Genomic DNA, 15594 nt, shown 5'->3' with positions numbered 1-15594 from the left:
TCTCTCAGTGGAACTAATTACATTACAAAGTTCTTCTCTCCTGACAATTCCGAAGATTACTGCGAGGATTATGTTGAGATTATGGCAGTGCGAAAGATTGCAGCTTTTGCAGCAATGACGATCATCTTCTATACGAAACGCTCTTCTTCCGGTAACTTATCCGCTCGTAATTTATTCTGTTTTCTTGAGCGTATGAGATAGCAAACATTCGGCTTCTGCCTTATCCTAACTCAAACAGAACCTCCTAAAACATTTCTTTCCACTCTTATAATTGAATGCTTCCAAAGCAAAATACGATTTCTCATTCAGGTATTACTGTAAATCATAAAAACATGAGAAATATCTTGTATATGTACTCTACTTTTTGAACTTTATGTACCCAGCTTCAAGGCATCACTGAAAACATCTATTTTGAAACTTTATCACTTTCTCCCGTACTGACAATGTTTCTTTTCGATCTTTACTCGTGGTATATATGACGCATCCCGTTCCGAATCCCGTAGACCTCTGAAAGCTCTGAGAAGTGATATTATCTTAGAGAGACACTCTATAGGTATGGAGTCAGTTTATTTTTCTAGACTGACCCGAAAAGTAATACTCTGGTTGCCCATTCCCCAGAGGACATCAAGAATGGGAGCGTCCATCACTTCACACATCATAGGCATGTGCTGCATTGCCTAACTTTTATATATCTCTCTCACACCTCGAAAAAACTTTTCTTTTTCCCTTTATCTAAAAGGGAAACCAAGATAAAATAATCTAAGAAATATATAACTTTTTGAGAATAAAAAATTTCTGGACGTAAGAGGTTTTCCTTAAAAATGTCAAACTCTGTAAAGTTTCAAACAACAAAACTTCTCTTCAGAGCAACTGAATCTTCAGATTTCTCTCTTTTTTAATCTCTGATATTCTAGCATCTTAGTTAACTTGTATTTGTTGTAGCTAAAAATATAATCAAGAATTCACAAGAACCTAGTATTTTTTTTCTCAAGTGTTTTCCACTGGGAATCTTTTCATTTGAAAAGATAAATAAATATCGACATACAGTCAAACTCGGTAATAACGACTTCGGTTGTTACGATACTTTGACTATAATTGTCAATAATTGGTGGTCCTGAGTGATTCCCACAGAGAATAATGTTAATGAACCTTGCTTATAACGTCGACACAAAGCAACCACCTCGGATATAACGACAAATTTTTCGTCGCTTTCGTTTCCGTTTCAATGGCATTTTTCCAAGAAATCTCCAAGTTTAGAGCTGATCACATCCAGGGAATGTTCATCTGTTCTTTTTAGCTAACGTTGAAAAAAAAGTTATTGTACGGTTTTTTTTTTTGACGTTCCGACTTGCTAATTGACATGACCAATGTACGAAACATTCACGTACTTTCCCTTCCCGACTAATTTTTTATAAAAATGTCCCACGTTTTTCAACGAAGCTTGCTTTAATTCTAATCTTTGCTAGAATCAGGAATGAAGGTATAATTTGCATAATTTATAAATTGTGTTATGATGAATATGACTATAAATATATCCATCTCACATATTTTTCACACAAGTTCATTTTTTCCCCATGAAATGCCTTTTAGCAGACTCGCTGTAGAATTTTTCCTCGGCAAGTTTATTTATAAATAATATTTAGTAATTTCGTCGTTATTTGGCAACATGTTTGAAGAGAATCGGCAATGTCCCGTATTAATTGTCCTCATTTCCCGTATTTTTAATCGATCGAATTGGTCACCCCTAATCTTGAAGAAGTAAAACCTTCATGGGCGTGGTAGCCCAGGTCGATAAGATACTCGCCTAAAGCATCAAAGGATGTTTAGAGGTGTCGCAAGTTCGATACCCGGTTCATGCTGACAAGCACAACAGAAACGGCGACATCACCACTAAAAAAGGTTGCTACCTCAGGGAGTCCCACATCGAGCGGCTAACGCACCAACCTCTCGGTGAGTATTAAAAAAAATACTGCCGTTCGGAATCGGTAATGAATTGTAGGTCCCAGTTTAATTAGCTCCCGTGTGCAGAAAATGATTATGGTACGACAAAAATGACCAATGATCGATTAAAAACTTCGTGCAAAGTATTTGATTGCCTGTTATTTTATTTTTCGTCAAAATAGGTCTTGAAAACGTCAACCCATCTTTGGTGTAACAAAACCTCGACTATTACGACAAAATTTCATGGAATCTTCGATGTCATTATAACAGAGTTTGACTGTATACGTAATTGGGAAAAAACCCCTAAAAGTTGAATCGAATTCCAATTCTTAAAAAAATAAAATTTGAAATAAATATTAATATCAATATGATTTCACCGGCATCTATCCATGACTCAAAGTGTCATTCAACGTTAGAATGGCAACGTACATGATAAGAATTGAATAGTTGTTTACGATAGCAAATAGTCAGCTAGACTCTACGCTCGTTATTCATGTCTCAATCGCTGATATTGTTTGAGATTACTCTTGAGAAGTTCGGGAATGTGTTAGCTGATGGCGCCAAAACACTTTATCCGACCATTTGATAAGTGGTGCTCCCTCTCATGGGAATTGTCTATTTCTCCATAGTACAGTTTATATATTCGTCTTCGTTTTTCTTCAAAGACGATGTATATCACGTCTAAAATTAAATTAATACTCTATTTTGCTCCAAGGAATATAACCGAATAAAAACAAGAAATTTCAAACGAACCCTTAAAGCACTTTTATGTTTTTTACTAGCCACTGATAAAGTGGAAAACCTCCGATATTGTTAAAAATGATTTTGTTACAGTATCGGAATCACGGAGTTAATAATGGAAACCCCTTTTTTTTTTATTGTATTTACTCTTACTTAAACTACGTTTTAATGCAAAATTCACGGGAAAACTTGACTTTTTATCAAATGAATCAGTCTCCAAAATCGTGCTCTTATTGTCGTCTTGTTCTTATGTCAATGATTTTTAATATCCACGTTCGAAACCAAGACCAGCGTCTATGTCTCATAGAATTTATAGAATGACTTTTTCTATACCATCTCATTCAATGCTTGCTTCCTGCGATCACTCTTCTTCGAATTTACGAGTGGCTTCTCGTGCATTTTCAAATTTATTATGCAAAAGTTATTTTTGGTTCCTTTCACAGAGTGTGTGTGTGTGTGTGTGTATGCGAGTAATGCACTTCTCTTGTAATACGAATAATTGATTGTTTTTTAATGCACATATGTGACAAGCAAGGAAATCCTTATCATATTAATCACTGATGAGATAACGTGCAACGTAAATAGCGAGATCATTATTGCATCATGATGCAACTCAAATGTTTGACGATAAAAAAATAAACTTTTTGTTGATTAACCTTTCTCTACCTTTATTGAAATTATTACTTCAATAACATTAAAAAAACAGAAGAAATTCGCTTGTAAAGTAGTTTTCAAAAAATTTCTAGACTAAATTTGGAACGATTTGAAATGTTCTAGTTATAAAAAAATCTAAAACGCTATTTTTTTTTTTAATTTACTTTTTTAAGTCTATACAATCATATAAAACTCTACTATAAATAGAGTTTAAATAAACTGTCATCAAGCGCTCCATTTTAAATTAGATCGGCCAAATAGACTGGCATGTCTTATAATAGCAACATTGCAACTATAGTGACAACTAAAATTATAAGATATATTTTTATGGAAAGGTAAATATTTAAAATCAGTCATGCTCAAGAGACTAGACTGAAGTTAATAAGGCACCTCTGGAAAGCCAGACTAATATTTGCTTTTTCAGTAAAAAGGAAATTGAAACTTTGAAGATGTCGCGTTTTTTGGATACGAAAAACCAGATTAAACCAGATACGATCAACGTTATTACTTATTTCATATAACGAAAGCTGTCGAGCAAATGTGGTAAAATAAAATTTCAAATTATTTGCGAAAACAACGGAATTACTTGGATAACCTAAGAATGAAAGCTACTTTTAAAAATTCTGGTAGATGAAGATTTATTTACATATTTATAACCTTGGGAATTAGATTATAATTTTAAATATTTTGTGGGACCCCTGTCAGATCTTGAAGAACTTTAGCGTCCCCACTTAATTCTAAGGTACCATGACATACTTGGCTAGAAAAATCACAGACTTATTATTACTTTCAATACATTTTTATTCCAAAAATATTTTTCGCATGGACTGATTTGGTCATTTTGCGGCCCTCCACAATGTACTATGTACTCGTACGTACCTCCAAAGGGAATATGACATGGCTCTAGTCCATAGACTTTTGCTCCACGCATCTACCGAAAATGGTAGATTAATTTATGGTGTTCCACTATAAGTTTTTTTCATGGTGATCCGTCAAAAACCGCAAAAATGTGAAGAAATAGTGATCATCATAGAAGTTCCTAAATTGAGATAACTGACCCTTGAAATCTGGTAGCAGGGACTAAATTACTTCGCCCAGGGCTTATGGTGCTGTTAAGACCATAGCCGCCACATGAAGAGGCTGTCAGGACTATAATTTGGGAATGCACGTGATCTATCTTATACATTTTTACTTCTACAATAGAAAAATTTATTTGATAATCAATATATGGTCCCCACTAAAAGCCTTAGCCTGATCTCCTGCCAAAAGTCAGCCGTATGCGTCTTTTAACAGAGCGTAAGAAATACATTTTTGATAAGTAACATCAACTAATGGATGGAATTTCTAGTCTGACTATTGTCAAGCAGTCAAAATTATACTGTAACGCTTATATACATATCTATAATCAATAGGCAAAGATCAGGTTTTACGGCCTCTAATATTTGATACATCAGTAAAAATGTGATTTGCCTGTAAAGTAGTCACTATTGCAATAAGACATTCCACGAAGAGAAGCCACCTATTAGGCCAGTGAAATAGTGAATTGTATACAGCGGTACCTCGACTTGTGTGCATGACACCGACAATAAAAAGTCACGTAACATGCGAAAAATAGGTCGCTTTGAACATGTTGAAGCCGACATTGACGCCGACATCAGAATGTATTCTGTACTATTATTCTGTGTTTTTACCCTGCATTGCCAACCTTGATTGGCACGCATGTGCACATCAATAAAAATTGCAATTCAATCATTCATGTATTCCGCATTACATTCATCTTGTAAGCGATGCTACTCTTATTCTGCGTGAATTCCACTGTGGTGTGTCCTGCTAATTAAATTTTTATTGCGAGTGTTAATATTTTGGAAGCATAGAAAAAATTGATGGCACCTCCATTATTTTATATCGAATTTTTTTCTTAGAGATACGAGTATTTTTATGTGAGTGACTTTTCGCAACGAAACGATCTCGTATATCAACAGATTTGGGTGTAACTTATGAGCATATCATATGATCTTTTAAATTTTGATTCATAACCTTCATCATAACTAGCTAAACGTACTGTGAAAATAACAAAACAAATATCCGTGGAATTTTTTATAATCGTGTTGGAATATCACGTACATTTCGCTTAAAATTTGATATAAAATGACTTTTCCCCAAGGAAATGACATAGGTAGTCCAAAATTTATTATTGTTTTCATCATTTCGGGACACTTTCTATCAAAAGAATGTTATTAAAAATCACTCCAGTACCATTTTTAAGAAAAGTGACAAGAAGTCGGATACTTTAATGGACAAAAAAAATTACACGATTCACTTGTTCACACTCTTTTGTGATACAGTAAAACCCCTCTGAACGGTCACCTCGTTTAACGGCCAAATAAAAATATATCCCGGCAAAAGTCCCACTTAAATAATGTATTTCGAACCCTTGCCTAACGGTCATCCTCAGATACGGTCACGGACACCATTTTCATTATTCGTTCCATTCAATGTTCCCCAATACTCATACAGGTGGGTGATTCGCGCATGAAAATTCAATTTTATTCCCCCAAATTTCATTGAGGAGTGAAAATGCTCCTTCAAATTTCATGTAATTCTTTTAGAGTTTAGTTTTTTCTCGCTTTTTCAGAAAAAAAAAATACACCGCCGTCCACAGAACTACCCCCCTAAAATTTTAGCGAGGATTGAAACTCCTTTTCAAAATTACTTTGTTGGATAACACTGGTTACATTGAACTTGAACGTGTTGTGGTTTTGCTCATATTTTACATGATTCCACCTGTTTAATGTGGCCAGCTCTAGTAATCCGGGATTACACTATAAAAATTTAATAAAAATATTTTAAAAAACTTGAAGAAAAAAAACAGCCAATAAGTCTATCGGTTACATGAGTATGAGGACCATGAAAGCAGTGTTAAAAACTATTCGGACGTTTTTAAAGTACTACATGAATTAAATACATTTTCCCTGTAGACATGTTGGTAAGGCATTGGATTTAGTCTCGCAATTAAAAATACATTTTGTAGGAGTTGGACAACTGAACAAAACGCACCAAACATCGATTCATCAGTTTTTTTTATCAAAAGATAGAAGATTTAGTATATAAACTTTGCATAATATTTCTTTAGTAATTTTAAAATTGCGTTTTTTAAAGAACCATTTCAATTATTGTTGAAATTGTATTTTACGGTTTCAATTGGAACCCCTTTTGATACGGTCACCCCTGTTTTACGGACTAATGTTGACGTGTATACTTCTTTTAAACCATCTGACGACACTGAGAGCATTCGCAAAAAGTTGTGTGACGAAATTATTTTATTTTGCAAGTGCTCAGAATAATATATCAGTGTTTTTGATATCTGCGGATAGGTCCCGTTAAGAGAAATTCAATGATACCACTCCAATTTCAATACCTCTTCCGGTCTGGGCACCAGACTCACGGCCCGTTTTCATAATCAAATTGTTTTACGCTATATCTCGAAAGGCTCGCAACGCAAATAAGAGCCAATGATATCGTCTGATAGGTCTTTTTCTAAGGATTCCATTCCGGTTTTAATATGTCTTCCGGTCTAGACACTAGGCTCGCGACCCGCTTTCGTAATTGTTTTGCGATATATCTCGAGAGGTTCACAACGCAGATAGAAGTCAATGGTATCATCTGTTAGATATTCCAAAGACAAATCCGATTATACTAATTTCGTTATGTCAGTACCTACCATACGAATCAAGGTACAAAGAACATATTCACGTCAAAATTTCCGACCGTGTCGCAATTTTGTTTTTTTTTTTTTGGTCCTGCGAGTGTCCACAAAAGAGGGTTTTTTTACTGTATTATACAAAAAAAGACAAGTTTGGGCATGACGACATGAAAAGACTCCTCACCGGACTACATTGTTTTAACATTAAACTACTGCTTTTCAACTATTCTCTAAAGACGACGTGATCCTTGGCTATTCAGATAATATTTGAAGAAAAAAACCCGTGCTTTTGAGCAAATTGTCATAAGTAATTGGATATACATCTTAGAAAAGAAAACTTATCCATTTCAATGCATTCATAGAGAAAAGAAAGAAGTGAAAAACTGAAAAAAGATTTTTGTAATTACTTTTTCCTCTCCAACAGACCTCTCTCGTCTCTTACTTCTTTTTGCTTTTCATAATACCGTTTTAAATTATGATGACAAAAAAAAAAAAAAAAATTCGTGCTTTTAAGACCTTGCATTTTAAACATTCTTAAATGATGTGCAAATACAACCGCGGGTCTCCGACTTCTGATTAATTAGTCATTTTTTTCACATTTAAGAAAAAAAGCACTTTAATATGCTTTTGCCGAAAGTGGTCTTTCAGAAAGCGATGATAAACTCGTCAGGATTAAGGAAAAAATAATTTTGATTATCCTTGTTTCATTTTTTTTTAGCATCATTATTACACTCGTTCCTTTAAATAATATACGTATAAAGTGAGAGTAATACTCGGAATACGTCCAATTTTTTTTTTTTAATTCTTAAATACAAAAAAATATCAAAAGAAAATATTTTTGGTGTGAGTTTATAAAAAAATGAACTTTGAGAAATAATTCTTGATATTTAGTCAAAATTATAAGTTTATTAAACTTATTAAATGTAATTTATAGAATATAATGATTTACTTATCATTCTGATGAATATTTTATGTAATTATGCATGGTAGGTAATTACGCCTGGTAATTACGTATGGTAATTACATATAATTATTGGTTAATTATGCATAATAACCAATCATCTTGGTAAGCGTAATAAATTTTCCTAAATTTACCACTTTTACCACTGATTCCAGATTAAAAGTGGTAAGTATGATAAATATAGTAGAAATTGAAAAAAATGCGGGAATATCAATTTTAAATTCAAACACTTATGGGTTCATCCCGTACTTGATGGGCTGCACTCCACACATTTCGCCATAAAAATTGTATTAAATTAAAATTAGTGTTGTAAGGGTAAGGCGTGTGAATTATTATCAGCGTTGTCATGTTAGGTTTTTTTTCTTCAGCATTTTTGAACATAATCAACATCAGCGATCGAATCCATCACCTTAAACTAAAGTTTGATTAAAATGTCCGGTAAATTTAAGTAATTAATTGGTGATTCATCATATTTCCCAATGTCAGCTGGGAGTTATGCATAATCTCCGGTAAATGTGATAAATTAGCAAAATGGTCGGTAATTATGCATAATAACAGGCAATTATGTATCATAATTGGATTTATCGCATTTACCATAACAAGTACAGTATATTAAAAAAGGAATTACAGTCAAACTTGGTTATAACGACATTGAAGATTCTGAGAAATTTTGTCATTATAACCGCGATGCCATTACAAGCACAAGGTTGATGTTTTCAAGACTTCTAAGTATGAAAAATATAATCAGATGCAATCAAATAGTGTGTATGAAGGTGTCTTATTTTTAATTAGATTGATCTTATTTCATCAACAAAAATACGGGAAATTGAGATCATAAATGCGGGATATTGCCAATTCTCGCTAAAAATGTCTCCAAATGTGTGTGTTGGCCGAATCGCCAAATATTCGTTATAAATAACTCAACGAGAAAGAGTCCACAGTGATTTTAAAATGTTTTTCACAGAAGAAAGAATTAAACACAGCCTGAACCGTCTAAATGGCATCACGGGTCCCCGGGCAAAGTAATTTTCTTGGGTCCTTCTCATACCAGGCTAAAAATAACTGCTACCCAATTTACATATTAACTGCCGAAAATTTGGCCAGATCTCATTTTCATAAGGCCACGCTCGGGTGAGCCCATGCGTTAAGCACTGAACACGACAAATATGTGCGAGCTTAATATTGATATTTATAGTCATAATTATACCATAGTATAATATACGTATAAATAATGCAAATTATCTTCATCGCTGATTTTAGTAAGGGTTGTGAATTAAAGTAAGCTTAGTTGAAAAGAAGAGTCAATTAAAAAAACGTCAAGAAGTGTAAAATTACGAAATATATTATATGTTCCGTATACGGGTCATATTGTCACCGTAATTATGATACATAATACGGTGTCGTTACGTTTTCATTGATATTATAAGCAAGGTTCGTTAATATTATTCTGCATGGTAATTAGTCAGAACCATCAAATATTGACGTTATAACCGAAGTATCGTTACAACGGAGGTCGTTATAACCGAGTTAAACTGTATTTTTTTTTGTCAAGATTGTTTGGAATATAGTCGTACATATTGTGGGATATTCTTTAATGTGATTTGCATTTTGAGATTATTATTATTATTCAAAATGATTAAGGTGATTAATATGCTGTTTTGTTACAATGAACATCAGTTTGCGATTAAACTTTAAAGATTAAAACATTTTTTTTTAAATTAAATTTCAAATATATATCAAACTGGACACACTTAATGTATTCTGTAAATCGAAAACCGTGTACTTGAATAAACTACATAATTTCACGTAATTTTTATATGGATTTCAGCATGTTCGGCTATTTGAAAGTTAAACATTATATTTCATGTAAAGATACGATCCCGCTTGATAATTATGATATTTTCATATTATTATTGATTGATATTGGTAATTTTCTCTAAAAAAATTCGATTAATTTTAATAATTTTTGCCACGCTGGTAAAAAGGAAATAATATATTTTCTTTCTAATATCTTCTCTAATTTCAAGCCATAAGTAATTTAAAAAAATATTATTTTCTCATTTTTTCTCCAATTTCAAACCATAAAATGCTGAAAAGAAATTTTCTAAGAAGACAAAATCAAATCCTAGCAATGAAACAAAATTTACATAAAAACGAATAAAAGCAGCCTGATATGTGAATAAATATTTTCTATGTTAATTCAATTTCGAACCTGTGGCGTTGTCAAATATTATATTCTAAAAGATGATAACAACCGAATGTTTGAAATTTTTGATTTCTACGACTGAAAAAAAATTAAAAATTACAAGAATATAGTGTGCCTTATAATTTTCTCAAACTCCCATTTTTAAATTATTTCGAATAAAGCTAATAAAAATGATGAATCATATTACCTTTCACTATTTAACTAGAAGGAAGAAGAGAGAAAAATAAACCTCTCGTACCTATGTACTTTTTTCTTCCATACATTTTAGAATTTTATACATTTTCTACGATCTCAGATGACATTTGCGTAGGAACGGAACGATAATTGTGTAAAAAAAAGCCTACGCATGAAAAATTGATTTTTTTTTTTTTTTTTTGCATGCATTCATTTTTTCTTGCCATGTCATTTTTGGCAAAACTTTCAGGGTTTTTGTATCCTTTTCAAAATTTCTATTCACTTTAGTTAATGGAATTTTGACTTTTTTTTTCAAATTTTTCACTTCACAAGAATTACTGTACTGCGTATTTGATAAATATAAAATCGCGAATTTCTGCAGTGGAACAACCTTCGAATGTATTAAAATTGATAGAAATGTACTTGGATACGTAAATTCAAAAGAGTTTATTGAATGACTATCGTTTATTTGTTGTCTCTTTATGGTAATCAATCAAGACAACTTGTAAACATTGATCAGGATGACAATTACGATTTTATATATCAATTATATGCTTAACATTACATAGTTACTTACATTAAGCCGCAATATAGCGCATGATTACTAGATCAAACAGAGGATTTATGATTTACTATTATTAATATTTGTAGTCTAATGACAAAGTTGACGATGATTAAGATTTTATACATCTTTTTTTTCCTTTTGTTTTGTAATTAAAAAAAATTTCAGATGCACCCTTCCTTCGGGAACGCTTTTATATTTCTCAGAGGTGTGTGTTCGGTCCTTAATGTCTTTATGGTATAAATTTAATATTGCCACCGTTTTTTGCGTGAATAAATGAAAAAAAAAAAATACAGGGTGTGCATAGTTAAAAATCTTCTATTCTCTCTCTGTGTTGTCAACAGCATAGGTTTCCAACTGGGGTTCCGTGGAAGCTTTTTTTTTGTGGGTTCCACATGATCAAACGCCACGGTACCATTAAAAAACCCGGAACCCAGAGAGAGCTTTATTGTTACTGATACTCGCAAAGGTTTTTTTAATTTTGTATTTTAACGAGATATAGTGTCGTTTCAAAACATCAGATCACTTTGATCACAAAACAACTTAGAAACAGTAACATTAAATTTTTTTACATTCAATTTTTCACATTCGAAGTTCATGAATGTGCATTTCCTGTTTCATCAGGAAATTATAAGTTGTAAAAACGATGTTGCCTTTGAAAATTTTTAATCCACTAGAAGTGAGGATTCTTGAATTGCAGAATTTACGTGTACTTTACGACACCCTTGGACCATCTTAACACACGAGTCCCACCCGGGCACGGCAAGGTGACCTCATTTGCATAAAGGCTTTCACGATAAGATCTGGCACAATGATTTATGACAATAAATATCTGAATTAAGAGGTGGTGCGTGAGCCCTTTTTTTTTTTATTTTGCCTTGGGGCTATGATGCTGTTGAGACGGCAGTAAAAACTTATCTTTTTTGGATAAATATTCAAAAATGTATTTGAGTTCCGTGGAACTGTCTCATTATCATCAAGGGTTCCACAAGAAGTTTTACTTTGGAAACCCCTGGTCTACAACCTTAACAACTCGTCGAAAAATTACTAAACTTTGGGAACGTCTCAGTGAACGGATAAGAAGAATTTTCGATGCCCGTTTGGAGAACGGAAATTTCCGCATAGCTTTTGGAGCGGAATCACGGTGTTTGTAAAAGAGCACGTTTTTGTAAACTCAGCATCATATGTTTTGGTGAAGAAATTGGAAAGAAAATGGTTCTGCTGGAAATATTTATTTGGTTACCCTGCCATGAAACTTGGGCAGTTTGGTCACATGATTACAAAAAATTAGCAAGTGCGCGTTTTCAAAGTTTTACAAAATTTTGTGATGAATTTTGCCATGGCTGTAGAATAGATGATTATATCATGGTTATAAGCTGTGGCTCTGAATAAGTGAATTTGATTATGTACACCCCCTTATTTCGTGAAAATGAACTTCGAACAGCTGTTTTAATGTTTATGAATAATACATGATAAATGTGATTTATTTGGTCTAATTTTATACCAGATATATCTTCTGATAAATTCAGCGTCATTTGTTACTTAAATATCTAAATCTGGAATTTCGACTGACCCTGGACAAAAGGGATTCTAGGTAAATCGGAGAAATTTGGGGATTTTCTTTAATACGTACCAACATAGAATCTCTGGAAATTGAAGCAAATTTTCGTAATGACTAAATGTAATAGTCGAAAACTTTCACAAATCCGCCAAAAATATTTGGAAAATGTGCATAGGGCAATTATAGGCAAAAATATTAAATGAATTACAATTTAAACAGAAAAATTCTCTAGTTAATACAGGCATGAAACAAAAGTATTTAAAAATTATTCGTAAAGATGATATCTTGGGGAGCACATATGATTTGAACGGAATTAAATTGACTTCGGTTTGATTGCAGTTTGAGCTCAATTGATCGCATTTACAGTATTTGACATAAAATTAGTAGGGGTCATTCAAGTATTACGTCAACATCGAAGGGGGGGGAGGGGTTTCGGATTTCCAGACTTCTGATGACAAGGGGGAAGGAGGGTTTGAAGGTTGCTTACGTCATCAATCACCCTTTTTCAAGATATGAAATAATCTAAGCTGCTGACGAAATTTTGCTGACAAGGGGGGAGGGGGGGTCAAAAATAGCTAAAAAACTGCTGACGTAATACTTGAATAGTCCCTTAATGGCTGCATAAAAACATTCGATACGAACCGTTATTTAAAAGTTCATTAATCAGTAGTTAATATACTAAATATTTTCGCAGTTTGCTTGAGAAAAAATTTCATTGTCTAAATATTGACACCACAAAAATGTTAATAATGAATAGAAGCATGTTTGTTGTATCTTTGCGTTTATTTTATGTTAGTTATAGCAAATAAATTTTAACTCTCATTCAAATATTTGGATATCATAAACGCTTGCATTCTTTCCGGTAAATCTAATTTTGTTTCCTTCTTTAAACTTGATAAACCTCTTACAATTGACTTTATTTTATTTTTTCTAGCATATTAATATGAGTAATTTGCATTTTCATCCCCTACTGATAAAGAAATGTTACATATCGGAATTTTTTTATATTTTTTAAGCGGTTTGTTTAACCATTCTCACTCGTTACATTATCCAATATACGAAAATAAAAGAACAATACCAACAATAAACCTACAGAAGTCGCAGCTGGAACTAATTTAATAAAGAAAAAACTGCCTCTGGGAAAAAAGAGTGGGGAAATACAATACATAATGTTCAATATCTGAAAGATAAAGGCGCAAGAAATCATAGTGAGGGTTATTTGGACAAAGACAGTTTAGTGTTGTGAGGTTTTATCGACATGATAGGAATTATGAAAGAAAAACATATGATAGTAATCAAAACCGATATCTCCGTAGATCAGTTATCTTCGAGATAAAAGATTTATGGGCGTCGTAAGAGAGTGACTTGGGAATTGCATATAACGGCAAAATATTTATATCGAGCTTCATCGAGTATTAGTGAAATATTTATTCGGAGAAATCATCTGAGACATTTCATCAGGATGGTCTCACAAAGCATGCATACGTACGTATTGAGTTCTTCACTTGGTATTTATTATTCACATCAAGAACAAATCAGTTTCGGTTTCACGTAAGTTTTACCGCAATAACCAGAATCTTCAAAATTTCTCTCGGCAGGGAGAGAACATCGAAAAACACACCTAACAAACATTATTTTTACACGCAGAAAACTATAAACTTACACAATAAACACCAGCAATACGTGAATTCATAAATGCATGTTAATATTAGAAATAATCAAAATGCACTGTGCATTACAACAAACAATATTATCTGAATAAAGAGTTTTCTGCAAAAAAAGAGATGGCTTTATTTTCACGAAATTTCAGAAAACCAAAAAGAATTTTTAAAATATCAGTTTTATAGTTTTTCGCCAAAAAAATTTAATTTTTTTCCGATTATCATTTTTAATTTTTTGAGACCAAACAAAACTTGGATCAACTTTCTTTGATTAACAATTTTTTTACAGCACATGATAAAACACATTTTAAATCACACTAAAATTTGAGCTACCTCTTTTTTTTACAGTATAAACCCATTTAATTATATAGAAAAGAAAACAATAACAATTCAAATTAACTTATAAACATGCAATAACTAACTTCGACGACGCAAAAAAATTCACATTTAAACTTTTACAAAACATAGTTACCGCAGGAATTTCGGGAATAATATTTATCTCGTTATAGAGTAATTTATTTCACTATAGTTGAGATAGAATAGAAATTTAAAATGGTATAAAAAACACAAAATAATTTTTCTTGAACTATATTAATTATTTGTATCATTCAATTAATAATTAACAATGTCTTACCTGTCGACATCAAAACGACAAGCGATATCATCACCGCTGCCGCCACCGAACAGTTTGTACGACCGCCAGTTCTTTTCATGACGCTCTTTCCAAACTGTTGCTTCAAACCGGCAGATGATAGACAAAAACACCAGGGATAACAAAAATAACCAAAAAAAATTATAAAGAAAACGGATAAAATAAATCAACGATAACAAAAGAAATTTATTTAAGAAAAGCAAAAAAAAAAAAAATAAATAAATAAAACCTCAAAACCAAATAACTAAAAAAAAAAACGATAGGAAAAAAAAGGAGATAGAATAGAGAAAGAATCACATCTATCAGCCACGATCCCTACAGAAAAAAAATCATAAAAAAATTATATAATAAATATTATTTATATTTTTAATCTATAACAAGCCGCGGGTATCTATTGCAGGCCAGGTGAGGTAGGTAAGGTAAGTAGGCAGGCAGCAGCAAGAGCACGCTTACGATACAGAGAGAGGAATAGGAAAAAATGGGAAAGAATGTGTTTCTTCTGACGGAGCGAATGCCAAGCGATGGCGGCGGCCTCACACAAAACACCTTTTACTCTGGTCTGTGTCGGTCGGTGCGCTGGAGTTTTGTTAAGGATCTATCTACCTTCGCGAATAGGATGCCCCCTTTACTACTAGCCTAGAAATTTTAGTCCAAAAGGGGAGTCGGATGGGCGAGATGGGAAGATTAGAGGGCGCTTTTGCCTCACAACAGACTCGCACGAAAACGCTTTTGTGTGTGTGTGTGTGTTGTGTTTTTTAGTCTGTCTTATTATTATTAT

General features: G+C 32.7%; 1 protein-coding gene across 2 annotated transcripts in view; it reads right to left on the bottom strand.

The window, feature by feature from the left end:
- LOC149065805 (acetylcholine receptor subunit alpha-like) overlaps nt 1-14991 on the bottom strand; it is a 228961-nt gene extending 213970 nt beyond the window's left edge. For both annotated transcript variants that reach the window (XM_089253678.1, XM_089253679.1), the window contains exon 1: nt 14799-14991. In XM_089253678.1, coding sequence (XP_089109804.1) covers nt 14799-14877 — 79 coding nt within the window. In that variant the 5' untranslated portion in view covers nt 14878-14991. The remainder of the gene's footprint in view (nt 1-14798) is intronic.
- Between the last annotated feature and the right edge of the window lie 603 nt (nt 14992-15594).

This window comes from Pholcus phalangioides, unplaced genomic scaffold (genome assembly GCF_987345545.1).
Source record: "Pholcus phalangioides strain wild (caught in Gottingen) unplaced genomic scaffold, Ppha-v1.0 ptg000039l_1, whole genome shotgun sequence".
NCBI lineage: Eukaryota > Metazoa > Arthropoda > Arachnida > Araneae > Pholcidae > Pholcus > Pholcus phalangioides.
This window is presented reverse-complemented; position numbering and strand designations above follow the sequence as displayed.